The sequence below is a fragment of the Sphaeramia orbicularis genome, chromosome 16 (genome assembly GCF_902148855.1).
Source record: "Sphaeramia orbicularis chromosome 16, fSphaOr1.1, whole genome shotgun sequence".
Taxonomy (NCBI): Eukaryota; Metazoa; Chordata; class Actinopteri; order Kurtiformes; family Apogonidae; genus Sphaeramia; species Sphaeramia orbicularis.
The window spans coordinates 35,832,983-35,860,808 of NC_043972.1; the positions used below are offsets into that span (position 1 = coordinate 35,832,983).

Below are 27,826 nucleotides of genomic sequence, written 5' to 3' on the forward strand. Positions count from 1 at the left end.
TTTTAACACCGTTGACTGTTAATATCTTCAGTGTATTTTTGCATTTCACAAATTCATCCTGTGGGCCGGATTGGACCCTTTGGCGGGCCAGATTGGCCCCCAGGCCACATGTTTGACACCTGTGGTATAGATAGATAGATAGATAGATAGATAGATAGATAGATAGATAGATAGATAGATAGATAGATAGATAGATAGATAGATAGATAGATAGATAGATAGATAGATAGATAGATAGATAGATAGATAGATACTTTATTAATCCCGAGGGAAATTCAAGTATTCAGCATCTTTACATACAGCACAAGAAGAAAAAAATAGACAGACCAAAACACAACACAACAGTGGGTTAGTACCCAGGTTGACATTAAGGTTAGTATATATACTCTAAAAGACACTTGCTAAGAACTAAAGAACTACCTCTAAAAGATCTTCCTGTACAATACTGTCAATAACGATTTCTGGTTGTATTTACACATTTCAGGGCAGTGATATAAAGTGAAACAGTGATATAAAGTGAATCAGTGTAGTATGTGCAGCACTGCAGCCTGAACAATAAACTAATTACTGCATAACACTAAATCAATTTACCTCAAACCCATATTTTGACAAAGAGTCTCAGCACCTGCCTAAGTATAATGGTAGACTCATTTTCATACATGTCATGATACTCGAATTAGAGGTTTCAACTGCATAGACACCCAACATGACAAAGCACACCTACTTCGAGTGATTAATTTGGAAATGGTTGAAACAAAAAACACATAAAGACAAAGCAGTGACACCCAGGAGTAATTAAGAGCAATTTAATTGACTTTTCCCTGTACTTTCTCAAACTGTCAATAAAACCGTACTTCCTAGAATCCTTTGAAAGCACTATCCTGCCTGAAAGTATAGACTTTTTTGTAGCAGATGTTAATTTATTCATTACGGTAGAAAACACACACACACACGTCTTAAAACTGGCTGAATCCCATTTAGGTAGATCTGTTTCAGGCCTTGTCGATTGTGGTTATTGCAATGGCATACATGGAACAATCCATAGTTATTATCACTAACACTAACTTTGCCTACTTTAAACCAAAATGTCTGTTAGATTAAGGTATTGATATTGATGTAATATTTGTTCAAGTACTTAATACAAACACAGACAACATATTAAAATGTATCTGTTTATTCAGAATAATAGGCTTCAAATATAATGCAAGCAACCAATTTACACACTCAGGATACTGTATTGCAGCTCCACCCTTGAACTGGAAGATTGCTGTGGGATACAAAGAGAGGCCATTCACAACACCAACTCACACATCATATGATCATGTAGAAGACAGGTAACAACTATACACATTCTGGATTATAATTGCTGTGATCTTTGAACCTTGAGTGAATGTATGTTGATTATTTCTCAGCATTCTCGCATTTGACGCCAAAAGTCTGACAACACGCTGAAGAACTCCCAGCCTTCGACCATCACTCGGGTGCACATAAACATATAAAAGACAGACATTAAACATTGAAACACTCAAAATTAAGAAAGTGGACCGAAATAACCTGCAGTTTAGCTTCACATACAGTCGCCCTTAGCTTTATCATCCCCTGCTACACTGAAAACTTGGGCAAATCCTTATCTGCTTTAAACTTCAAGAGATTGGTGCCGTGCTGATTACTGTAGCAGGATTTTATGATTGCAGCAGCTGGGACACATTTCTGGATGTTCTGCAGCGTAGCCTTTAATATGCTAGTGCTGAGGAAAGTTTACTGCATGACTTTCTTTCCCAAGTGAGGAGAAAAAAAAAAAAGAAAAGAGGGAGACTGAGGTAGAGGAAAAAGCTGATAGGCAAAAGAAGGTAAAGAAATAAATAAGGTAATAGGTAATCTGTTCCACAAATCTGTTGGCAGAGTAGGTTATTTAAAGGCACTTGAGGAACATGAGGACATGGTTGAAACAGCAAGCAAAAGTTTGGTTTAGGTAAAAGATACAGCTGTTGTGTACTATGTGTGAGTTTTTGCAGCTCTAAAAATAAGGCGGGTGAACAAGAAAAGCCCTTAACATATTAAAAGAAAAAAAAAATTAGCCTATTTTTGGGTAAAATACTTCATGTTGGCAATTAAAATCATTGATTAAAATTACAAAAAAAAGGCATCTCAAGCAGCCGTATAAAAGTGATGCATAGCCTTCAGAGCAAAATATGTCAGTCAGTGGTTCAACATTTACAAAAACCTTCATATGAATTCATCTCACAATTCTTTTGGGTAGAACTACAGTATAATAGTGGTATCATATCCTTAGCCACAACATCGTGGTGTATCACATTATCTGATTGCGCTGTAGTGGTTTCATTTCAGAAACGTCATCCCCTGTGTGGTTCGTGTAAACACCCATACAGATTATTGACAAGCTAGATTAAATTCTAGCAACATATTAAAAAAACATCTTAAGTACAGGCTTTACTAATTTATGTCAGGGGTGACTTGAGTGCAACAAGCACCTGCTATACTGCTCACAAACCCAGGAACACACTGGAGGACATTTAATTCCCAAACCAACTGTGAAAAGACAAAAACCACCTGCCTGTTTGGTGCAGACACTTCACAATCTTAAAAGTCCATCAGTATGGCCAAATTAGGATTAGAATCTCACTTTGTGTCCCCGGCTTTTACCAGTATTTTTACACTCAGTGGACTGACGCCAATATGGCTCATGAAAAAAAAAAGGTCTTCTGCAGGCTTTCATTAGCGAAAAATCCCCCGACAACTGTTTCTACTACTTATGCTATCAAGGCTGTTTATAAAAAGGCATATATTGTTGTGCATAAAATATTCTTGGCTCCAACATCCATTTGTCTCCTTCAGGCAAATTGTATATCATGCCTTTAAGTGGTCTTTCTCTGTCATGTGTCTGAAGGAGAACAGCAGTGGTCTGTTCAGAAAAGGGACCTGAAAGCTCGTGTCCCTTTGTGTTTTGGACAAGAAGAGATCGCAGTGCGGAAAAATATTTTCTCAGTGCTTTATAAAGGACAGCAAAGGGCTTCAGGTGAATGATGCAGACTGAGCAGAGTGGAGTCATGGTGGTGGGTTATTTGAGATTGAAGGCCAGCAGGGGTCGCTCCTCTCTCCTCTGCCAAGGGCTTTTCTTTTCCTCCTCTGCATCGTCATCAGGAGAGACCGACAGCAGAGCATGCTCAGTCCTGAATGTCACGCCCTCTGGTGTCGGCAGCGGAGGAGGAGAAGTAGGAGATGAAGAGGAAAGCGAAGGGGCATCCTCCTGTATTTGTACACCTTCTACTCTCTTCCCTACCTCATCCCCCTGAGCCTGTGCTGGATCTGACTGGGGCAGCCCTACACTGCTGTCCTGAGGGCTGCACTTGGGCGTCTCTTCTTCGCTGCCTCCCGCGTCCAGATCATCCACATACACCAGCTGAGTGTAGGCGGTGGCTGGGGTTGTGCCCTTTGACTTCTCAATCTCTCTCTCCTCCTTCTCTCCGTCCCTTCCTTTGCGCCCTGTTCTCGGCTCGTTCAGGTCCACGCCGGAGTCCAGACTTGCGTCGTTGCCGTTGCTGCGTCTCCCACTGCTGCCACTACCCTGCTGTCCTCCTGAACCTGAGCTGCTGTGGCATCCTGCTCGCTGCAGGTCAATGTAGGAGTGACGGATGTGAGCGTTGGAACGTCCATCCAGTGAGACGAACCAGGCCCGAGGGTGAGGGAGGGGCTTACCTCCTCTCAACTCCATTAAAGTCTTTTCAGCCAACAGAGTGTCTTCGCTGTTTATCTCCACAAGAGCTGTTTCACCGAGGGCTGCTGGGATCGACAGAGACTCCGGCAGGCTGAGCCCCTCTCCCTCACCCTGCTTGGTGGAACGTGGGGTACAGTCTGTGGGGGTTTGCCCCAGGGGCTGTGGAATGTGAGGCATTGAGTTTCAGCCTGGATCGTCTCTAGGTCACTCTGCTGGTCAGTCTGCAGCAACAGAGCCTGACCTGACAGAGGGTGTTCCCCAGGCAGGCGCATGTAATGTGCAGGGATCACCAGGGTGGGACGCACCCTCGGGTAGCCCTTCTCCTCCACTCAGCAGGTCCACAGAACCGCAGCAGAGCAGCTGGCCTGGCCGAGACAGTAACGGGGGACTGGGCCGCTCTAGGTGGTCTACAGAGCGGGACAGAAAGGTAATCAGCAGCCCTGGACTCACCTCCCTCCCCCCTACCGGGGGAGTGAGGAGGAGAGGAGGGGGAGATGCAGTCAACATTCCCAACGCTGCTCAGATGATTAACTGACACCTGACCCTGATTGGCAGATGACAGCCCATCTGAAATGTGGTTGGTGGATGAGCAGACGGAGGTTGTATGATTGACGGTAGCCCTTGTCTGTTCCACATGAAAGCGCTGCCTTAACTGGAACGTTTCCGCAGACTGTCGGTAGTCTCTGCTGCGAGGCGTCAGGTTGCCAAGAGACGAGCCATGATGGCTGTGGTTACCCAGAGAGGAGCGACTGTGTTTGGTGTGATGGATAAGACTGTGTTGACGCTGATTGTCATGTTGCTCATAGGAGGAAGGCTTCAGCATTGGTGTGGTCATGTCAGGCTCAGTTGCTGTGGAAACAAGTTCCAGTTGCACCTGGAGATAAAATAAGAGATAGACAGATTCCATAAAATATAACAGAGGTACAAATAAAAGGAAATAATTACAAAAGGTTGCAATGTGTACATTTAAGGAACTTTAAGACCATTATGATCATAATTTGAGATACATCTTACATCTTGATGCAGTTGGGCTGGACTTTGATGTGCTCCAAATGTAATCACAGAACAATACTAACGATGGCAGGTGTTTACTGGTGGCTTTTTGCATTTTGCTTTACATTTTTCTGCATTCTCTTATGACTCTTACACTTCTAGACCCAAAATTCCTAAAATAACCATTATTAACTCATTAACCAAAGACAAGCTCAACTTTTAAGACATGTCATATCAAATCCAACTTGTCAAAGGCCTAAAATTCAGATTACTGACTTTAGGGTCTGCAGAAACACTGGGAAGCATGAAATTCATCAGCAGAGGAAAAGACAGAATAAGTATCAGACTGTATTGATTCCTCATAGTTTGAGAGCCTTATCTTAGCTCTTCCTGCTCACCACAGGGACACCATAGTACTACAGCCACCCCCCAGACACTGTGAAGGATTACATTACTTGCTTAAGGGTGCTTCAACAAGAACACTTTCCCCAATACAAGGAGCTTGAAACGAAGGTCATATTTATAAAAGGGAAGCTCCACATCTAGTATATCCCTGAAGTATGGCCACTGAAAGGTTTTTAACATAAGACAGACCTCATTGCTGATGAGGTTGAGGTGGGACATGGAGGTGGCCTGGTCCCTCTTAGTGCTGTCCAGACCGGAGGACAGTGTGAGCTTGCGGTGAGACCCCCGAGGCTTCAAACAGCGACGTCTGCATATCAGAGAGACAAAGTTATGCATTTAATCTGAAAATGTAAATTCTTGCTTTTATCATTCACAAAAGTCATAAATTCAGAAATTGTTTGACTCAACTGTGCCAACAGCTTACGTGATAAATTCTAAATGATAGTATACTGCTCTGATTTATTTTTTGTGACACCTAAAACCCAATAAATTAAGGATGAGTCACTGCCACTGGATGTTATGCGCTACATAAATAAATACTCACTTGGTAGTCTGCTCTGATAAATTCATATTTTCCATATAACCAGTCATATATTAAATCACATGACCCTGTATATTTCTAAAACGGTCAAAAATATGCTTCCTGTATTTGCTGACAGGCGTATTTCTCAGTCTTTAAGTGTGACATGGTCGCAGAAATTGGAGAGAATGAACACAACACATCAAGTCAAAGTGTCTCACACACCTGCAGTAATACAACAGCAGGCAGAGCAGGCAAAGCAGGATGAGAGCCATTCCTCCAAGTATCGCCAGCAGAAATACAGTGTGGTAAGTGCTGATGTCCTTCGCAACCACTGGACCTGTTTTAAAGACAATGTAAACAGAGAAACTATATTCACCTAAAAAGAGGTTTTCTTCCCTTTTAACTCTAAAGGAGATTTTTCAAGTGTTTTTTTTTTATCAGATAATGAATAAATTATGTTTTGAGTCTACTTCCAACTTAAATTCAAGACTTTTTGAGAAAACTGAATTAATTTAAAACTTATGTCACATATTGGCAAAAAAGTTCTGACTGATGCTCCTGATGAGAATAACAAAGAACAATATTGAATAATAGCAGGCATTTACTGGTGACTATTTAAAGCTTCATGGCTTTATTCTGACTTCCCATGTGACTATAATACCTTTATATCCAAAGTTCATAATTTGAGCGATTTCTTGCATAAAGTGCAGAGAGTTTCACATTTGTGATTTTCTATCGGCTTCAACAAAGCAGCTACAACTGAGTGAACTTTACTTTACCCATTAGAACAAAGTAACAGAAACTGGAGCTTTTGATTTTTAAAAACAGCCTTTTCAGCTTTTCTTGATAGAGGAGACCATGTTAGCCCACACACCATTTTGCATGACTGGGGTGTTTAACAAATTAGTTTTGCCATTTCGTTTCAGAGTAATCTATACAATTTCTTCCAAAAGCACATTTAAAAGTGGGGCTAAAATTAACGCTTTACATAGAAATTTGATAATACAATCTCTATCTACGACACTTATGGCCAAAAAAATCTGATTATTGTACTGGTAAGCATTTTTAAGACATGAAACCCTGAAATGTATAATGTGAGTATAAGAAATACATCTCTCACCTGAGTGTAGTGGAGACATGGCGGCACCATATCTAGCTGAGGAGCAATGTAGGTCAGACCTGAGCTGGTTGCCTTCCCTCTGCACATGACCCCCAGCTGCTCTTTATCCAGGCGCTACACACACACCCCACACACACACACACACTCACAGTTTTGAAATACATTTTTTTAACAATTAACCCAGACTAGAAACACCATACACTACATTAGAGATTAAAGGACAACTAACATGCCCCTGCAACTATCCCCACTGAGTCTCATTAACTCAGAACAGACAAGTAGTATTTCTCCACTTAATTGCATTTAGATACGTGTCAGGTTTAAATGAGTACAATTCCACTCAAAACAAACTCATAATGTGACACGACTCTCCATCAGTAAACCATTATCTATTCTAGTATTGTAGCGTGAGAGTAGCTTTGATACTACTCCATTCATCCACAGGGAGGCAGCATCCTCAGTCAAATGTGTGGATTGTTATGAATTCACAAAATACAATAGAAAGCCAGAAACAAAACCACAACAAAGCCAAAGCCACTGATTAGTAGGTGACAGCAAATCTTCCCAAGAGCACAACACCATTTGTGCGTTTACACTTTCCCTCCTTGGGTCTCAGGGTTATCATCATGAGAGCTACATTATTCGGATGTTTATCTGCAGTTACACATCAAAAAGTCAGGCATCTGCTTCGATCTGCTCGCCAGAGGAAACACAGCAATGCAAAGGATATTCAAAGAGGAAAAGACAAATATACAGGAGAAGGTGAAACAGGAAAAAAACACTCCAAGAAGAGGAAACAAGAAGCGGACACAGAGGAGGGATGAAGAAGAGATAGGGAAAAGGCACAAGGAACAGAAGCAGAAATGGGAAGAGGTTGTCGTGACTCAGCACCTCTGTCTAACACACACCGGCAATAATGGAGGCCTGAGCTGAGCCCTGCCTGGATTCACCCTGTTCTGTCAGAGTGAGTGGTTTCCACAGGGAGCTGACCTGTTTAATAGTGACTTTTAATGACTCCATTCCCACGCGTCTATACAATACACTGCACAGAGTCTGGATGCGGCCCAGACACAACGCAAACATCCATATTGTCAGTACAGACTTTATATTACTTCTACTTCTCACAAATGCAAAGTCAACACAGCTGACTGTGCATCTTTTTTCTCCTTTAGTCATTCACAGACGTTTCATCTGAAGAAGCTGACCTCATTTACATCATCAAACTCTTCTCTGAATCAAGGTGTGTCTGTTTATGAATGAAACAGACACAACAGGTGAACTTGATCTCTTTGCTTATGACATCACTTTGCCTGATGTTTGTTTGACTTCTAATAATACACAAGAGGTCATCAGTTACACAAGGAAAAACAGGTTTTATGTTTGAGTGCCCACTTTGTAGAAAAAAAAAGAAAAGAAAAAAAAAAGGCTTCTTAGTGACAGGCCTGAAGTGTTCCCCTGAAAGCACCAGAAGGATTCACTTCTTTCTTTGTGTCTTTTTTTAATCCTCACTTTAACACATACATATCCACACACACACATTTCACACACTTAACTGCTCAGTGAAGAAACTCAATCAGCAGCCAGCCCATTGTGCTGTGTTACTTATTTGGTGGGTTGCTAAGGAACATGAGATGTAGCCCGGAGAGGGGTCCGGGATGGCTTCTGTTGTGGAAATAGTCGCTGTTACAGGCTGTGCGTGTGTGTTCTTTCATAAAAGCCCTTTTTATGAGCTCTACTTGCTGACTTTGGCCACATTAAAATCAGCTTTGAAATCCTCAAATCCTACATTACGATCTAGATTTCAGCAATGTCTAACAGAATAATAATTAAAAAAAGAAATATTTTGGTGCAGGGGTAGACACTGATTACTATTTTCAGTGGTCATGCGCCAAGTTGCCAATCTACATCAGTTTATAAGACACCAAAAGTTCAGCTGTAATGGTCACATCGCACTACAACATTTCTTGTCAAAGTTTTCTTTAACAGCTCAGTCAAAACACCTTATTAAATGTGTTTTCTCTCCCAAGTCATTAATAAAATCTGCTACGAAATATTTTACCCTCCTGAAGCACAACTCTTTGGCAAAATCCTTGTAGGTAAGGACAATCAAACAAAAAACAAATGTGTATTTTAATTCCACAAAACCAAGAAAAGTCTGTCCTCCTCCAGAATGGCTTTAAACCTCCTGGTCTCTGAGGACCAAACTTAACATTAATGTAATGTTACAAGACAAATGGTGGCACACTACAAAAGCAGTTAGAGTTAAATGTTGTGCTTGCAAGGCATTTACCCTAGTGTTAAGCTGTATACTCTTCCTGTCATGTCCATGTTTCAACAAATGTAAACTCCAGGAATAGACTCATGTCCATCCAGCTCTCCCCTGTGTGTCATTAAGACATGTTTTGGAGTTCTGTCATCTCAATTGGGACTTCCTTTTATTTATGTCAGTGTGTGAGATTCCAAAGTAAGAGCAGCATCTAGAAAAGCTGGGGACAAGGTGGTTGGGTTAAGACAAACAGCACAGAACATTTTGTTTCACCAAAAGAATTTTAATAGGTCCTAACAGACCTTCCTCTTGCACTAGCGCAGACGCTAGTGCACATAAGAGAGGGATGTTTTGTAGTGGAGACACGTCTGACTCAACTGATGATCTAATCATTGTCTTTCATAGTCAGTCAAAGTAGAACTGGGTGTGTCACAGTGCAGGACGTCTAACAACACATTTTATACTGTTGGAATAAATCTTTGGCTCCCAAGAGGCTTGAGGGGTCCCTGCTGTACCAGCCAGAACAGCAGAGAATTTAACCAGTGTTCGCTAAAGTTCAAGATTTTCCTGAGCTGTATCGAGAAGATTATACATCCACACAGTCCAATCTTGTGATTTAAAGCTGCATTTTGTGTTTTGATGTGTGGATTAATGAGTACAGGGCTGTACATTGGTCACTTCCTATGACCTTGTGAATAAATTCCTTCATCATTGCTGACACTAGGCTACAAGTTTAGCCCTGACTATACTGTAAGAATATGCACATGGCTTGTTATAATGCTCTGACTCAATTAATTTCACAAATCATTTACACATGGATAGATGAGGGCTTGTAGTTTATATATATATATATATATATATAGATATATATATATATATAGTATATACACACACACATACAGGGTGTCCATAAGTTCTCATACATAGACAAATAAACGTTTCTTGACATAAAACTATTTTATTATATAATATGCTCTATATGACTGCCATTTGTCGGAACACATTGCAATGCGTGTCCTCCACTGCTGAAGAACTATAAAGAAGAAATATAAAGAAATACATGTTAGAACCATATATGTATGGAATGTATTATGTCTCCTATGTATGGAGACTTATGGGAGACCCTGTATATATATATATATATATATGTAGATAGATAGATAGATAGATAGATATAGATAGATAGATATAGATATTTGAAATATACTGGTATACTATATTCAAGGAATTATATTATAATTTTTTTCATTTATATTTGAGGTAGAGCAGCCCACATCACCATTTAAACCCACTGTAGTATATATAATAGTAATTTGCATTATATATACTCAAGGTACATTTCCACAAACACAGTTAATGCAGTTTTTTAAATTCTGCATTGGAAAATGTTTGTAGAAATACAAAATAAAATAAAAAAAAATCCCATATTTCACACTTGAGGAAGATTTTGCCTTTTTTGCAAAAGAGGAAATGCACAAAGAGGAAATGGAAACACTTTTTTCAAATAAATTCCGACACTGCCAAACATTTAACTCAGGTGACATTTCTACTTCTTCACCATATTCCCACAAATTCCGATAAAGTGTGAAAATGAAAGAAAAAAAATCTAACCAACAGATCGTGTGGACTGATGAGGCCAGATCATTCCTGTCTCATCCGTGAGAAAGACATCAAAGCCATTTTAGACAGAAAAGGAACTACCTGCTTTGCTTCTTCTACTGTTTATTGGAGCCACATGTAACATAGCCTACAGTGTCACCTGCCTGGCAACACAATACAGCCCAGACCATTTGTTCTAAACTAGTTTAGAGGAATGCACATAATTAGCATTTTTGTGACTTTTTCAAAGATCACCTTAATTAAATTTCACATTTAATCGAAACACAGCTTTTGGTTGAAAGGGTAAGATTTAAAATAAACCATGATCTTCTAATCCAAACAACTGAAGTAGTTCTGGTGCGTAACCCTAACAACCTGCCTGCTAAAAACTTTTTAAAATTCAACATTGCAGTTTGGGTGGTAGTCATGTGTCATATCCAAATACCCAACACTCCCTGATGTAGTGTGGAATTGCATCATACACATAATACATTTTTTGGGGGGAAGAAGAGAAAAGTCTAAACATGGCAGATGCCCTGGAGGTAATCACTTACCTCATTCTGAGATACAAAACCTGTCTCAGGCTTTAGTAAACATAATTATGAATAATATATTCAGTTCCTGCAATCTGATCCTCCTTAATCTTACACACTGCACCTTTAAACTAACAATTAAACTTGATAGTGAGAGTCAATGCAGTATCATAATCTGGTGAAGCTTAAGTATATTGATATTTTCTTACCCTACACACGCTCCAACCATTTTACAGATCACACAAAGAGGTTTCAGAGATCACCGTCTAGAATTTAAAGGCGTGTCTTTGTGCATGTTTCTGAGTACATACCCTGGCGAGGGTCAAATCTCCAAGCAGGGATGTGATCATTTTCCTTCAGGGCCGCTGTCCACCGGTAGAGGGATGGAGACTGTGATTGGCTCATTCACCTGCAGCTCTGCTCCATCGCTGGCCCAATAGTGAACAGATATGGCGGCTACTGGAGTCAACTCAAACCTCTTCTCAGTCCCTGTGTGAGAAGCAGGAGCGGGTTAGAGAGGAAACTGCAGTAAAGGGAGTAAGGTGCGGTGAATGGGAGGGGGGCAGGACAGCGAGAGGGAGTAACATAAACAGCATAGATAAAGGAGAGTGTCGGGGGAAAGGACAGACAGGAAAGGAAAACAAGGGAAAGGCAGGAAAAGAAGAATGGGGCGGAGAGTGAAAAACTGGGAGACTAAAAGTGGGAAAGTGTCACAAAGCACAAGTCCTGCCTGGAGGGGGAAGGTACTCTCTCTGTGTGTGTGGTGTGTGTGTGTGTGTGTGTGTGTGTGTGTGTGTGTGCGTGTGTGTGTGTGCGTTGTGTGCGTGTGTGTGTAGGGGGTCTTTTGAAGGGAATTCAAGCTGAAGGAGAAAGAAGGGCTACAAAAAATCATACACATTAAGACATGGATGTAGAACACAGAGGACACACTGGGGTTATTGTGTTTCAGGAGGTCAGATAAAGAGGCCTCTCCGGGGTAGTGTCTCTCTGATGTACCTCTTCAGTCCCCACCCCCCTCAGCAGCCCCTGTCATCTCCACCCATCTCCTCCTGAGCTTATTTCTACAGTTTGTTTTGTTTTTTTTAAATTACCTCCTCATCTTCCAGGTCAAGTCTCACCTGTGCCGTTGCCCCTGAGACCCTGCAGGTAGGGAAAGTGCTGGATGTGTGAGGCGGAGCTGGCCACGGTGAGCAGAGCGGTCAAGTTGGCGTATGAGTTGTTGGGAGGAAGACTCAGGGCTCTGCGTTGGAAATGAACACTCGGATGGCCCCTGAAACCTAGGAGAGCGACACACATGGAAATAATGTGTTAAGTGCATTTTTGGCATTTAGGTAGTTTCTCATCACAGACTGAGGGTCAAATTGTTTTGTAGGATCTCTTCAGGTTTCACTTTTTTTGTTTTCACACAAAATGAGTGCAATTTTAGGCCTATTTTACACCCATAATAGTGTAAAGAAGTAAGAGGAATATGATGAAACACTTGTCTGACTATGATGATGGTCCCAGTGTGAAAACAGAACAGTACTGGGCAATGGCAGACATTTCCTTGTGTCTTTTTACAGAAGCTTCACATTTTTCTGACTTCAGGTGTGACTAATGTAGTAGTCTATACTACAAGTTGCTAATTTTCACCCATTCTTGAGTCCGATCTTGTTGAATTTTAAAGCAACTTCAAGAAACAATTATAATTTACAACTTCTATAAGTTCCTTTTTTTATGTGGGGATGCCATATTAGTCCACACACCAGGTGACATGCAGGCATGTAGATTTAAATCTGTGGTTGATTTAGCAAGACAGAGACTACCTGAGCATTTGCTCCTACTAGCTTGGTTTGATGTCCCACACACATTCATATTATCACAGCAGTGATCCTGGACTGACCAATCTGTGATCTGCATGATTTAACATCATGTGTCAATCATCATGTGCAATTATATTGCAAATGTGTACATAATATGCATATATGTACAGAAAAAGTAATTTCAATTGCAGATACTTTTCTATATTTCCTGTTTTTACTCTTAACTACGAAAATATTCTGCCTGTCTTCTGCACTTTGTTTTCTGCATTTTTGCTGCTGTAAACAATGCAATTTCCCCACGGTGGGATCATTAATGTCATATCTTATCTTATGGTTGCTTGAATCCTCAGCGTAGCCGATACTAGTATCTGGTAGTACCTGGTGGTCCCAGGTCTCATGCAGTGGAAACACTGTAAAAGCTGTGCCAAGTCAAGGTGAGCTGATGTCATCAGCTGAAAGACAGCATTAGGTCTATTGTTTTGTTACATCATAAACAATACAAATTATTGTCATTAAAAACTGAGGCTAAGACAACATAACTTTATAGTAAGACCTGTCCAAATTATTCTTAAAGCTTCAGTGTAATTATGTGCTGTTTTTTAGCATCACTGTTTAAATATTCTATAATAACTTTTCAGTATATTCTAACTGAAGTGGTCTGAGAGGAAACCTCAAAAAAAAAACAAAAAAACATGTGACCCATAGCTGTTATAACCAGTTACTCTCAAATTAGCTTCCCAGTGATGTTTCGGCTTCAGTTTTTCACATGGACCAGAATTATCCATGTTTACATCCAGTCTAGGCTTAAGAGAAGAAGAGGGAGCTGCAGGAGGTGGTTGTGTATTTTCAGTTCTGGTGTTTTTCCTATCTACTGTTACTTTCAGACATTACAATTTTTAGATTTTACATAATTTAAGGTGTTTTCTTTTTAGGAATGAAATGCTTTTTTTGTAAGTTATAAATACCATCAAGTCAAAATAATACATAAACTATGAATTTATAACTATTTGTTGCTGGGTTGGACTGGGTTTCATGCTGAGACTGAAATACAAAAAAATGAGACTAACCCACTGTTTGTCATCAAAGAGAATGTGACCATTCCATCTCAGAGTGTATAATGATTGTTTTTTTTTCCCAAACTACATTTAAAAGCATGTTTGACAAGGCAATTTTCTCCCTCTTATGTACACTTAATGTTTTTTTTTTTTTTTTTTTTTTATAAATTCTCCATCAAATTAGGCTTAATGGAGTTACCTTTGGATCGATAAACACAGCGCTGGACTTTTTCCCTCTGTCAGTGTGATGGTTCTTTCTGATACTGCACGGGGCAATTAATAGTTTCCTTTTCATTTCTCCTCATCGCTGCCTGCCATCCCGTCTCTAGTGCCATTAACAAATTCTGGGTAAAGCGCCATAAACAGCGTACAGTAAAGCCTGCATGTATCTGGAATCAGCAAGGTGATGTCACTGTGGGCCGAGTGTGCTGAGTGCACATTCCTGAGCAGTGACACACAGATCCAGCTGTATACAAGTGTTCACTGTGTTTGTGTTTTAGTTTCACTCTCCTCCAATCTAACACATTATTTGGTGTATCTTCTGAATATAATACTTCTGCCTCGGGCATGTTCTCAAGGTGAAAGTCTTTCATGAATCTAATTTGCTGTCTGACACCTGCTTTTCTGCTAAATGAAAAAAGATTCCTTGTCCACTTTCTCTCACCTCATCTGTTCCTCCTTCTGTTGGACACTTTTCTGCCCATCCCCCTTTCTCCCCTCTCTCCTCTTCAGCCGCTCCACCCACAACCCCTTTTTTTCCCAGCACAAACTCTATCATCCTCTTCCTCCTCCTCTTTCTCCCTGTTTTATTCTCCTTCCACATGCCACACGCCAAGGTTTATCGCTCCCTCGGGTGCCCAAGTTCACAACATCACATCAAATACACTGTGAGGCAGTGAGGCACGTGCTGTGGCCAGTGTGTATTCAGAGTCAGGACATCTAAAATGTTAATAGTGTCTGTATGAGTGCATCTGTGCAGGTTTTTTTCAGTCAGACAACACAGCTGACATGTTAAATTAGTCCCCAGTCAGTCTGAGATGCACAAAAGACCCAGCAGACAAAGAGAATAAATGGATTGTACTGTAATGAGAAAGCCTTATCTAATGTAATTACACACACTTTAATAGATACACTGAGTAACAATGACGAGCTTAAAGTTTATATTTGTGTGCACATGGCAGGGTGGCTTTATTTTAATCAAACACACATCTCTGTGTTCATCAGTGTAAGGTGTAATTAATGAAAATAGGTGAAAATTATGGATGCACTTATAACCAATACTGATAATGACAATTTCATATAGAATGGCCACAGCAAATGCTCATGTTATTTGATGTTTCTTGTTACTTATTCCCCTTCTGTGCAAAGGAACTCTTCCATATATATATAGACACACTTTAGGGACAAAATTTTGGACACATCACATGTACAACTAATAGGACTTCCCACAGCCATGGATTTGAAATATTAACATGATAAAAATGTTCATGTTGGTTGTTGTCAATAATTATCATAATAAAGATCAAATCAACATTTCTTTTAAGCTTAAAGTTGATTTTCTTCTTGAGTCAAAATGATCACGACTGGGTTTCAGTAATTATTTGTCAGAACTTTGCAATTTCATGAATTTAGGAAATACATGTCAAACAGTTATAATGATAAAAAACTTCGGAAAAAATGAGTAAAAAAACTTTATGTACACTGGATGACAATGCAATAAAAGCATATACTGCAATATAAAATGATGACATTTATCATTATTACTTTGTAGCACAGTCCCCTGTTAGCAATGAACCACCTGAATTAAATGTGTCCAAATACTTTTGTGCATATAGTTTCTATAAAAACAAGTCAACTATTTTAACATCTTTCAGCTTCTCATCACACTTTGAATGAACAGAAATTCAACCATGAAGCATGGTGAAAGGATATCTCACGCCCATAGTGATAACAGCCAGTACCAGCAAATAACATACCAAAGCATGACCGCTGAAAATGCATTAAAATCTCTAAAATACACTCTGGGGTGCAATATTTACTTAAACACACCATAAACACTGTAGTTTAGCTTAATTTAATTTATCAGCTCTACATAGCTTTACATGTTTTTCTACTTATCAGTCAAAGTCTTCCTGAAATAAGCAGCACCTAACCAAACAGAGGTAAAGTGAATCCTACGAAACTCCATTTAAAAGATACAGATATAACTAAAAGATCTTTTATTAAATAAGCATCATAATATTTGAGGAAAGATCAATAGTTTCAGATTAATGTCTCAATTTAGCTCTATAAAAATTTCCATTTCAACATAATTTTCCACTTATTGAGATTTTTACTATTTTAATGATGCCATGTTCCTGTGTCCTGTTCATCTTGAGTCTCTGTTGATGCCTGTTGTCAGTAATTTCTTCGTACATTACAAGAGTTAGGTTATTTACAAGTCTGTCTCGTTCAGCGTTTAAAAAACAGAAAACAAAAATGCAGTGTATATTTGTGTTTTCTGGTGTTGCAATAAATAGCTCTACTTCTTTGTTTGGTGCATGGATGGTATTACATTAAATAAACTATTAGCAATACCTCAGTTTATGCTATACTATTGCCGTAAAATGAACAGAAAAGGACAAATCAAGGCTTCATTAAACCATTAGTCGTCATTCTGATTGCTTTATGTCAAATAAAACATAAAATTTTGACTTTAAGTAACAACAGCCTTTTTAGACACATATTTTGAGCATATTTACCTTGGAAGTCTGACACAATCTCGACCACATCGTCATACACCATCAGAGTGGCAGCTCTTTCTGGTAACAGGTCCAGGCTGATGGAGGAAAACACTGCAACACAAACAAGACCACACAGCGTACACAGTCGAAATGAACAATCAGATAAGATGCAAACTATAATCTACCTGACCACTTTACTGATCATTATCAGAAATAACAGGGCATCAAACAAACTTTATACATTTTTAATAGTCCTGTTTTCATCCTGGACAGAAGTCTGACCCAGCAAACTACACATCTATTCCTTTTCCTTCCTTCCTTCCTTTCACTCCTCTATTGTTCAGAGCTCGTAAGCGTGTTAATCCAATTGGCCGCCGTTGTGTTGGCTCATAATGACCTCCCTCCTCCCCCAAAAACCACGTCCCCACTCACACACATACAAACACTGTACTGCAGCCTCTTGGGAGGTAGACTGTTTTGTATGCGAGTGTGTGTTAGTGAAAGGGAAGCTTAAGCAGCCCCTCGCTGAGTTTTGGCATCTATTGTAATAAATAAGTAATGGAGCACTCCACTCATCATTAGCTCACACACCTGGCACAAACTCACACTTATTTCACACACACACACACACACACACACACACACACACACACAGAACTGGCAGCAGACATGAAAATCAAAAAAGCGAAAGCATGAATTATGGGCCAACACTCCCTGTCTAAATGTGGCTATTTCATAATATGCTTGTCCTAAACTGTCTCTCTCAACAGACACAGCACACACACACACACACACACACACAGTACACATTCTTACCAGGTAATCTAGAAGGAGTCCACGGTACAGAGTTGGGTACATATCCCTGTTTGGTTGCAGTGACGACCAGCGTTGTCCCAAGGCGGTACGGGAAGTGCAGGTAGGTGTTTCCATCAGTGGATGAGGTTTCTGTGGTTACCAAAGTGTGATTGGTGAACAGTTGTATGACGGCTCCGCCCAGGGGCTGGTGAGTGCTGGCATCACTCAGGTGAACTTTCAGAGTCACCTCTGTGAACAAACAAAGTGTAAAATAAGCTGTGTGTACTGCAGCACACTGGGTGTGAAGAGGTTTTCAAAACAACCATGGCAGGGAGTGATATACAGATATAATGATAAAGGCCACATAATTACAGCTGTCTAAAATAAAGTGGTGGCCAAACTTGGTTTGGCTTCAGTGCCAGGCCCTTTGACTCCAATCCATGGGGTCGGCATTCCACATCCCAGCCAGTCACAAAGGGACAGCCTTCTGACCATTTCTTGGATTTCTGCCAAAGGCATTTCCCCTAAAAACAATGGATCATTTCCCTCTTAAAGACAGCTCGGAGCAGAGAGGAAAAATAGCAGTATATACCAACACCTTTTCTGCAGACGAAGCACACAGACATTTATAGAAACTGCCTGTTGACTGACGCTTTAACAAACTGAGACTCAAAACCTTCATTAGCATCCATCAGAAACACAAGGGCTCCAGCAGTTCATTCTCATTTAACTTTTTTCTATTCCCTCCATTAATAGCACTTATTCCCTTGTAAACTTAGAAAACTGCAAAAATGGCATTTCACAATTTCAGTCAAAGGTAGCATTCTCTGTTTGCTTCGAAGTTTCATTTTAATGTGCAAAAACATTTAGCTTGTAATTAATCAGACACAAATGAACAAGTAGAGAATAACTTTCTAGTTATGATGCATAAGGCCAGAAATCAAAATTCCAAAGGCGTATGCAATGCAATTAAATTTGTGTGAAATCTGATTTAATATGATTCATGTTTTCATGAGGATTATTCATTTTATACAACATAAACTTTTAATTTAGATGATCGAGTCTATCTGCTGATTCCATGGATATGACACCATTCACTGACCTGCAGGCCCAGAAATGCAATATATCCACAATCTGACACGTCCTTGCTCAGTGGTGGAGCACACTATATACTGAAAGGCAGAAAAGTAACAGTACACCTGACAGAGGGCAGTCATTTTTAGTGTCTTTTTTCTGATCCAACCATTTTCTGTATGCGTCTTCCTCCAGCATGTACAGCATTAATTGTACTGTTCATCTCAAGCTAAATTTCTAACTGCAGGAGAGTAGTTTGTTACTTCCTGCTCCCTTATGTGGCATTTACTTTAGTCTATCATTATGTGTCAGATTGCAGTGACTTGTTGGGTTGTAGGTTGTTTCCAGCCCCTCTATATATTTATATGGACATTTTTCTAAAGCCAATTGCAAATTGCTTGAGCTACATATCCAATTTATGATCAATTGCAATTCATTGACAGACTTAGCCATAGCACATCTTTCAAGAATCCCAAGAAGGGGAGTCACAGTTATTCCATACTTGCATTGTTGTGATTATACATGAAAATCATCTATATTCATCTGCATAGAAACAGCTATTTAAAATAACAGGGGCAGCACAGTGGCATAGTGGTTCAGACTTCCACCCCACACAAGGATTTCTGTGTTGAGTTTGCCTGTTCTCCCTATGCAGTCAGGTTTCCTCCATGTTCTCTGGTTATCCCTGCCAGTAAAAACAGGTACATATATAGGTAAATTCTCCTGTTGGTGCCCCTGACCATAGTTTTGATGAAGACCTGGAGTTGGTCCCCGAACACCTTCAATGGCAGCTCACTGCTCCTAATGTGTACTACAGAGGTCGCGTTAACCGAAAATATTCCGTTGTTGATGATTTTTTTTTTTTAAATGATGGAAAATTCTGAAGGCCGTCCATCATTTTGACAGATTAAAATACTGAGGGTAATCTACCAAAGAAAGTTTTCACACAACACTGTGAACAGAACCTGCTAGCAGAATCGCTGGTCTGTCTGTCTCTTAGCAAATCATCAAACAGTCCATAACAGCATCCTACTTGTATAGAACCAACAGCACCACTGTTCACAACTAGGCTGAATACAACAACGGTACTTCAGTCAAATGACTCACCGTTAGTTCACCTGTAGTAGACCCCCTGTCCAGCTGATGGCGAGTGTGCATATTAATCAGTCATTGTCAAGTCTTGTGTTGTTGTTTAGCTGACTTTAGCCAAAAGTAGATGCTACTTTGCTAGCGCAAAATGTGAAGGCAGCTGAATCTCCTTAGTTATTTTAAAAAGCCTAGTAAATGGGATGGCATTGATAAACGCGGTGAAAAAAGAGGGACTGATGTGGTGGAGGATGAAGAACAAGCAAGTTATACGCCAGTTCTTATGGCATTTGGTGTGCTTTATGTACGCATTTTCTACCTTTCATGTGTTATTTGATGGCATGTCAATTTGTGCCCAGATCTCTGGTTCACATAACCTGAACCCTAACCCTCAGTGCATGGTATTTGACACTGCGTGAACATACACAAGGAAAGCTTATAATGTCTACAGATAACACACCAATTAAAAGTGGCATATATAATTATGTGAGTCATGATATCGCATTGGTTTATCAGCCAGCAGCAACTACAGTTGCTGCATCACTGAGATGTTTTTGAACATTAAATACTACTAAACATATCTCATTATCATTAAAAAATAAAAATTTGAAATGACAGATAATATGTTATGACAGATTTTTTACGACCCTGTCCATCAAAATGATGGACAATAAAAATGTCTAGCTCAACCTCTGAGTGTACTATGTGCTAATGCTAATGCTAGGTACTGTTGTGTATTAGGATGGGTAAAATGCAGAGACCGCATTTCCCTACAGGGATAATAAAACAAGTTAACCTTTAACCTTTCAAAAATGACAAGGTTCATTCTTATTTCCATATTGTTTTCCACTGGTTGACTGCCACCCTCTCACTGACATCATCTGGTTGTTATTCTGCTTTGAATTAGTATAAGTATTTAGTATAATTAAACTATTATTAGATTTACATAGTGGTGACATAAAGAAAAACAGAGTAAACAACACTTCTTGTTTTTGTCTCATCTTAACGCTAGAGGCCTCATGAATCAGCTGACTACGTAACTCTAAATCTGTATTTTAATAACATACAAATATCTGTTTAGTTGTTCACAGGCACAATCCATAAAAAAGAAACAAAAGCATATTTCAGCTTCATATCCCAAAGAAATGATAAAACACACTCTTTAATTATATCTAGGCACCAGAGACCCACAGTGATTGTATCTGAACACATGACAAGGTGTTTGATCACTGACTGGTGAATGACCCCTGGTGATCTTCCAATTAAGGCTAAAAGCATTTCCCCGTGCCTGTTACACCCCCAAACAACTACAATTCTTTGTAACTCTTTCTTGTCACCCCACCCTCCATGACAGACACACACACACCCACAGCTAACATATACTATGCATGACCATGGCAAGACAAATTCCCCTCCCCCACTTCAGGATCCTGCGGTCAGTGAAGGAACCACTGGTGAGAATTCAGTGCGAGTCCAGCCTCCACCTAACTGTGCACAAAATGATACCTTTGAATGGGTGGAAGTTAATCTGGTGCTTTGTTTGCGGCGAGGTTTGGCAGCTCAACGTGTCAATCTGAAACCAAACGGCTCATTACCCAGAGAGGCCTGGTGCGAGGATCCTGACTCTGAGGCCTCTTTCTGACCCCTTACTCCACCCCTCCCTTTATTACATTGGTTCTGTCACAGCAGAGGATTGGGAAACAAAAAGCAGGCGGGATTTTACCCTTGACTGAAAATTCCCCTCTGCTTTAAGATGTGTACTGGAGAGATCGTGACCTCACTTCCTGTCCCACTCCCACTGATCTGCTGTTAGGGGTACCAGCTGTGCTCACTTTAAAAGAACTCCCCAGGGAGAGCTCAGACTGACATACACGTACACACAAATGCAACACACCCCTCCCAATCCTCATCCAATAAATCAGCAGTAGAGTGACATCATTGTTAAACAAGCTAGGAGTCTCCTGTATGAGCAGACACACAGGAGGGAAACTGCTTCTCACTGCTCTGACTCCTTATCTGTGTCTATTTGAGTACCATATGGAAGATAAAGGCATCAAAGAGGGTTTAGCCGAACCAACACTGCGATCACAAACCAATTATGCCGGTGCAACAGCAGCTAAAGCAGCAGGGTGATTGAGTGTGTGCTTGTGTGTGAGTCGAAAGAGACAGAAGCAAAGGGGAGAGCAGTGAATGTGTGCATCTTTCTGGCCACTACTGTGCAGGTCAATGTGTGGACTAATCAGATGTTACAAAGTTGCATAGCATTTCTGCACCATAAAAGTGAGGTGTGATAAACTGGAAATGCATGGTATGGCTGGCCTCCACTGGGCGTGTGAGGGGTTTGGTGTCCGTCCAAAAAGAGGAGGGCGAAGCAATGCAGCCCGCACACGAGGCTGAGCACAGCTACAGGGGTATTATTGTAGCACCGTTACTTGCAAATGTGTTCGGAGCATTGCGTAGCTGTGTCTTAATCTGAGTGTATAGCCATATTTCCAAATGTGTAAAACGGCTGGTAAATGGCTGGAGGATTTATGAGTGTGTGCAGGAATATGCAAACATGCTTTCAGATTTATATATGCATAAAACAGTCTAAATGCCTGATTGAGCTGTTCTCTTCACTGAATACAATCTGTGCCAGTGGTTCTAAAAACTTTAACTCAATACACATGTCCCCAAATTTACAAATATGCATCTTTAAATGCTATAATGTCACAAGTGTCTCTTTTTTTATGTCTTTTTGCATCTTTTACCTAATTTTTATCTTATTACTTTTACATTTTTATGTCTTGTTGCATCTTTTACTTCATATCATTTTCACCTTATTGCACCTTTTTATTTTGTCTTTTTACTTACCTCTCCTGTGCATTTCATACCTACCACTACGGTTAATAACCCTTCCAGACAAACACTATTCTGCTATTTTAATTCAGAAAATGAAGTCACATAATCATGTTATAGTTCTGTATTTTAATCTGGCAATGTGCAAACCCCATAAAACAGATCTGGGACTCATTGTGGGTCCCGACCCTACGTCTAGGAAAAGCAGACCTAAGTCATTATATAAAATCACAAAATCTGCAACTTAATGGTCTAGCCTGTGTTTATGATATTTCCACTGATCTCAGGCAGTGAAGTGCTATGTAAAAAAACATGCAAAATCAACATTTCTTTTATTGTTGTGATGTTTTTTTATACCACTTCAAATAAGAGTAAAACAAATTTGTACTGAGATTTGCATGTGTACTGAGACTTGTAAATGTGTGGCAGATCTGTAATGAATACAAACATGGCATTGATCTGTAAGTATAAAACCATAAACAACACAATAATACCCACTAAAAAAGAGGGCTTGTACACAACATCCTGCTTAATATCTGTTGCCACAATAGTGGAAACAGTGGCTTACAGCAGGTTAGTGATATAAATAGAAGTGTTCATCTCATAACTATAATAAAAGAGACAATGGAAGCTTTTACATTTGATGCTGTAAAGAGAAAACCTCTGCACCTGATTACATTTACCATATCATTTCACGCATAATGATATTTGTGTTATTTTTAGGATACTTTATGTTTTATGGTTGATGTAGTTCTGTCCCTGCATCTGGATGAAAGAGAAAATTTGATTCACTCATACGCTGCGATTAATGATTAGATTTGGCAGTGACAAGCTCCTTCTTTGTTTACTCCACACAGATATTTAATCAGGGTTTCCTTAGGTTTTCAGAGGCCTTAGGTGTTGTCTGGGTTCTGGTGTTTGTGCAAGACTAAGTGTTGGGTTTGGAAACATCTCACTTTTCAATATAAAAACATATCATTTCACATCATTTTAGGCTATATGGGGAAGCTAGGAATGATGATGATAAACAAACAACATCCAAAAAGCTTAAAAACAAAAGTCCACTAGGATCCAAATGCAACCATTAGATCTGTGAAAAGTCATTTAGTTACTGTTGATGCTCTCTACATTGATTTTACATTACTTTGCCTTAGGTGGTGATGCATAAAATGGCTTGGATGCTGTGCATATGAGCTTTGCCCCGTTTATGAAACTGCCCATCACATCTTCCCAGAACTCAAGTTCACTTTAAGTTGCTAAGTAAGAGGTTGTACAATATTAGGAGCACATAAATGCAAAAACTTTCATTGACTCAAGCATTAAAATTCAAATTGTTTAATTAGTGGAAGCATGTTCATTTAATTTTAATAATCACGTTACTTGTGTTTCAGTATTACTGTGAAGTTAGCTCTTTTTCATTTCAGCATCTTATTTCAAAGGTCAAATCTTAACACTTAATGGTGATACATGAGCGGAGGAGGCAGTAAATGTAGATCAAGACCAATAACAGAGGTTTATGGAGGAGACACAGGTAAAGTCTAAACAAAAAAATTCTAAATGCATTAGCCAACCTTCACAATGAGTGGTCTACAAATATAATCAGTATTTATTCTATATTGCCTTTAATGTAAATATACAATATCATCATAGTATGTAGACCTGTCTCTTGCATCGGTTAACCAAATAAACAGCTTTGTTATCTGATCAATACAAAGACAAATCCATTCAGTTGAGGATGCCAGTGTACGAGACATACACCATGTCATGTGAGTTTAATTTCAAGCCCTGACAGACTGTTGTTTGTGTAACAGGGCGCAATAACTTGTTCAACCAGAGCGATGACAACACAACATGTGAAGTTTCTCTCTTAAGAAAAATGTTTAAAAATCTGTTCCTGAGGTATCGTGATTATGCAGATATATATATATATATATATATATATATATATATATATATATATATATATATATATATATATATATATATATATATATATATATATGGGGTGGGGAATACAAGGTGGGGAAGCAAAATTTACAATATTTTGAGGCAGGGATTGAAAGACAGTGTATGACCAATTAGTTTATTGAAAGTCATGAGAATTTATTTGCCACAAGAAAATGTACGTAATAGAAAATGTTTTTATTCTATGTGTCCTCCTTCTTTCTCAACTGCCTTCACACGCTTCCTGAAACTTGTGCAAGTGTTCCTCAAATATTCGGGTGACAGCTTCTCCCATTCTTCTTTAATAGTATCTTCCAGACTTTCTCGTAATAGTTTTGCTCATGGTCATTCTCTCTTTACATATAAACAGTCTTTATGGACACCCAACTATTTTTGAAATCTCCTTGGTGTGACGAGTGCATTCAGCAAATCCACACACTCTTTGACGTTTGCTTTCCTGATTACTCATATGGGCAAAAGTTTCTGAAAAGGTATGGATAATAGTGTTAGGTATGATTATGACATCAATATATGTTTGGTTTCAAAACAATTGACGTAGTGCCTGCTGAGAAAAAACAACTAAATGTTCACTGTAAATTTTGCTTCCCCACCCTGTAGATAGATCTCTCTTTATTTATTTATTTATTTCAAAAATCTTAAAGTCACAAAAGGACAAGAAGACCAGCACAGGAAAGAAACACCTGAATAGACAAAACAACTGAACATGTTGCAACATGGCACAACACGTGGAAGCGCACAGGTGCACAAGCAAATCAAAACACGATTAAGAAATATCTACACCTTCACAAACTGTCCTATCCACACAACTAAAGCTGTGATTATAAACACACAGGCTATCAATAGGTGATGAGCCTGCTCTTCTCCTTCATCTGGATTAAAGTAAGATTAGATAGTAACAGTCGATCCCATTATCTCAGCAGGGGGCCAAGCAATTGAGTTACATCACCAGGTCTCCACTGTCAGGCTCACGAACAGCTCCGGTGTCTTTTTATCAGTTTACATTCCTACATATTATTCATGTATATAAACCCTACACACTGAGCTATGTAAGTATTTTTTATGACCTGATCTACTGTGCACAAAGTGGGTTGCCGTTTGCAGCTATAACATCTCGTGATTAAAATCTAACTTGGCGACCTGGTGACAATATGATTTGATTCATCTACTTCCTGGCAGCGCTCGTCCAGCTTCAGCTTCGGTGAATGTTTGTTAGAGATGTAATGCCGTGCCTATTATGGGCAGCAGCTGTAATGGTGGCTGAGATCTATATCTGTGGGTAGATGTCTGTCTGGCTCCAATCGTGCACGTTGTCTGCCGGACGGAGCGGAGAAATCCTCTGTATCGACCTGAACACAACCCCTGGGATGGCTGAAGGTCAATCTGAGGCAAAGTGAATGCCAGAGTAAGAGAGGAAAAACAAACCGAGAAAAGCACGGACTTCAAAGCAGCACTACTGTGTGAATTATTAAAGCAATTACCTACGTCTTTAACTGAACAGAGTTTTTGATTGTGGATTTAGCCTATGACAAATATTGAAAATGCCTGATTAAAAAGCTTGGAAGCAGAACTACATCAAAACTCCAACTTATCAAGAATGAACAGACCCATCAGTGCCAATGCAATGCAGTAGTAATAACTGTATGTTTACATTTCTTCTATTGTAAACACTGTGGCAGTGAGAGGACCAAATGTCGACCAGTAAAAAATGTAAACACAGAGACGTGTGTGCATGTAAGTGAGAGATTAAAGACATGGATAAAACAGATGTGGCTCCATTATCGAAGCTGCTACTATGACAGGACAGCTTTGAAGTAAGGGAATGAATGAGCTGGCAAAAGATTATCAAGATTTATGCTGCCTTTCAAACCATAAAACAGCATGCACAGATCAAGTCAAAAGAGAAAACTACACTGTACAAAACATTTCTTCGATTGTACCTGCTGAGACTGCTGACTTCACTCTCTCATTGCTCTGCTGCATTATTTCTCTTCTCTACTTACCTTATTGCTTATAGTTGGTGCATTTAGTGTTTTGTCATAATCAATGCAGTATTACACCATCTTGCTTCTGCTTCAGCATGCTATCAAGAAAATGTATACTACCTTTTACAGTACAGCAGGTGGATTACATTGAAGCAGTGATCTTTAATTGACTGACAGGTAATTAACTGATAATAAATTGTGAATATATTTGGACAATGTTGCACAATGGCAAGGCTTTGGGGATTTTGATGGGCATATTTCCAGTATTTCCTGGCAATGCAGAGACGAAATAATTAAGTTCTATCTATAGCCTTATTTAAAATAATAAATTATCATTTGCTGTCTAAATACAAAAAGACTGAGCTTATAATTACTCATCTTGCAGTGTGACACCTGGATAAGGTGATAACTGTCATTATCTTTAACCAGGATCTCATGCAGATCAATAGCAATAGGTAAAAACTTATGCAAAATCAGTAAAAATGTATGCAGAATAGTCTCAATCATGCACAGTGTTAACAGACTAACATACAAACAAAGAGGGGTTTTCTGAAATGCAGCAATATGACAATCACGGCAGCTGGACTCTGAGTTATGTGGACAATGTAGGCGCATGTTTTAAGCCACTTTAATCACTAACAACAAACTCTGCACAGATACAACTACAGCAGCTGTAAAACTGACAAGGATGCTTTCAACTGCGGTTATTATTTAAGTCTAAAAACAGAATTAAACGCATTAAAGACATGTTTAAGTTTCGTGCCACCAGCTAACTTGCTAGCGTTAGCCAAGTTTAGATCACATCAGCATCCGAGCGGGCTAGCGGCGAAATTAGCCTCCAAAGCACCGAGCTAGCCGTGTTTAACACACAAAAAAAGGCTGAAAAATGTTAAATGTACTTTTTTTTTACCTTCTGTGGTTGTGTCCTCCTGTAGTGTTTTGGCGACAGCTTCGGAGACAAAGTATCCCAAAAGGCAGAGTACAATAGCAGCGGTCCTCCTCAGGTCCACAGCCCGCATCATTGCAGATGTGCGATCAAGCCAACCGATAAAAAACACAAAACAAAGTACAAGCCAAATCTTCTGCTTTTTCAAACTCAGTGACCGGCCACATCAGCGCACACTCCGTTTAATCCACGAAGGAAGCGACTCTCCATGTTCTGCAGCCTCAGCGTGTCCACAGAAAGCCGTGTTCGTCCGTCCCCTTGTGCATCCCCAGCCCTTTGCCGCTCGCTCGCTGTTTTTTTTTTTTTTTTTCTGACGGCCCAGGGTCAGGAGGAAGACGGCCCCATTCCTCTGAGCCACATGCCCCACAACAGCTCCAACAGGCGG

The 27,826-nt window shown here is 39.7% G+C and overlaps 1 protein-coding gene across 1 annotated transcript; it reads right to left on the reverse strand.

Annotated features, from left to right (window-relative positions):
• Positions 1-1,158: 1,158 nt before the first annotated feature.
• On the reverse strand, positions 1,159-27,720 carry fam171a1 (family with sequence similarity 171 member A1). Its single transcript, XM_030158281.1, is given in 16 exon segments — positions 1,159-3,918; positions 3,921-4,053; positions 4,055-4,159; positions 4,161-4,337; positions 4,339-4,382; positions 4,385-4,610; positions 5,324-5,441; positions 5,880-5,994; positions 6,778-6,868; positions 6,870-6,891; positions 11,483-11,535; positions 11,537-11,664; positions 12,294-12,452; positions 16,774-16,866; positions 17,572-17,799; positions 27,406-27,720. Coding segments are annotated over 16 exon segments (2,643 nt in total). The 5' UTR covers positions 27,518-27,720; the 3' UTR covers positions 1,159-3,079.
• Positions 27,721-27,826: the final 106 nt, after the last annotated feature.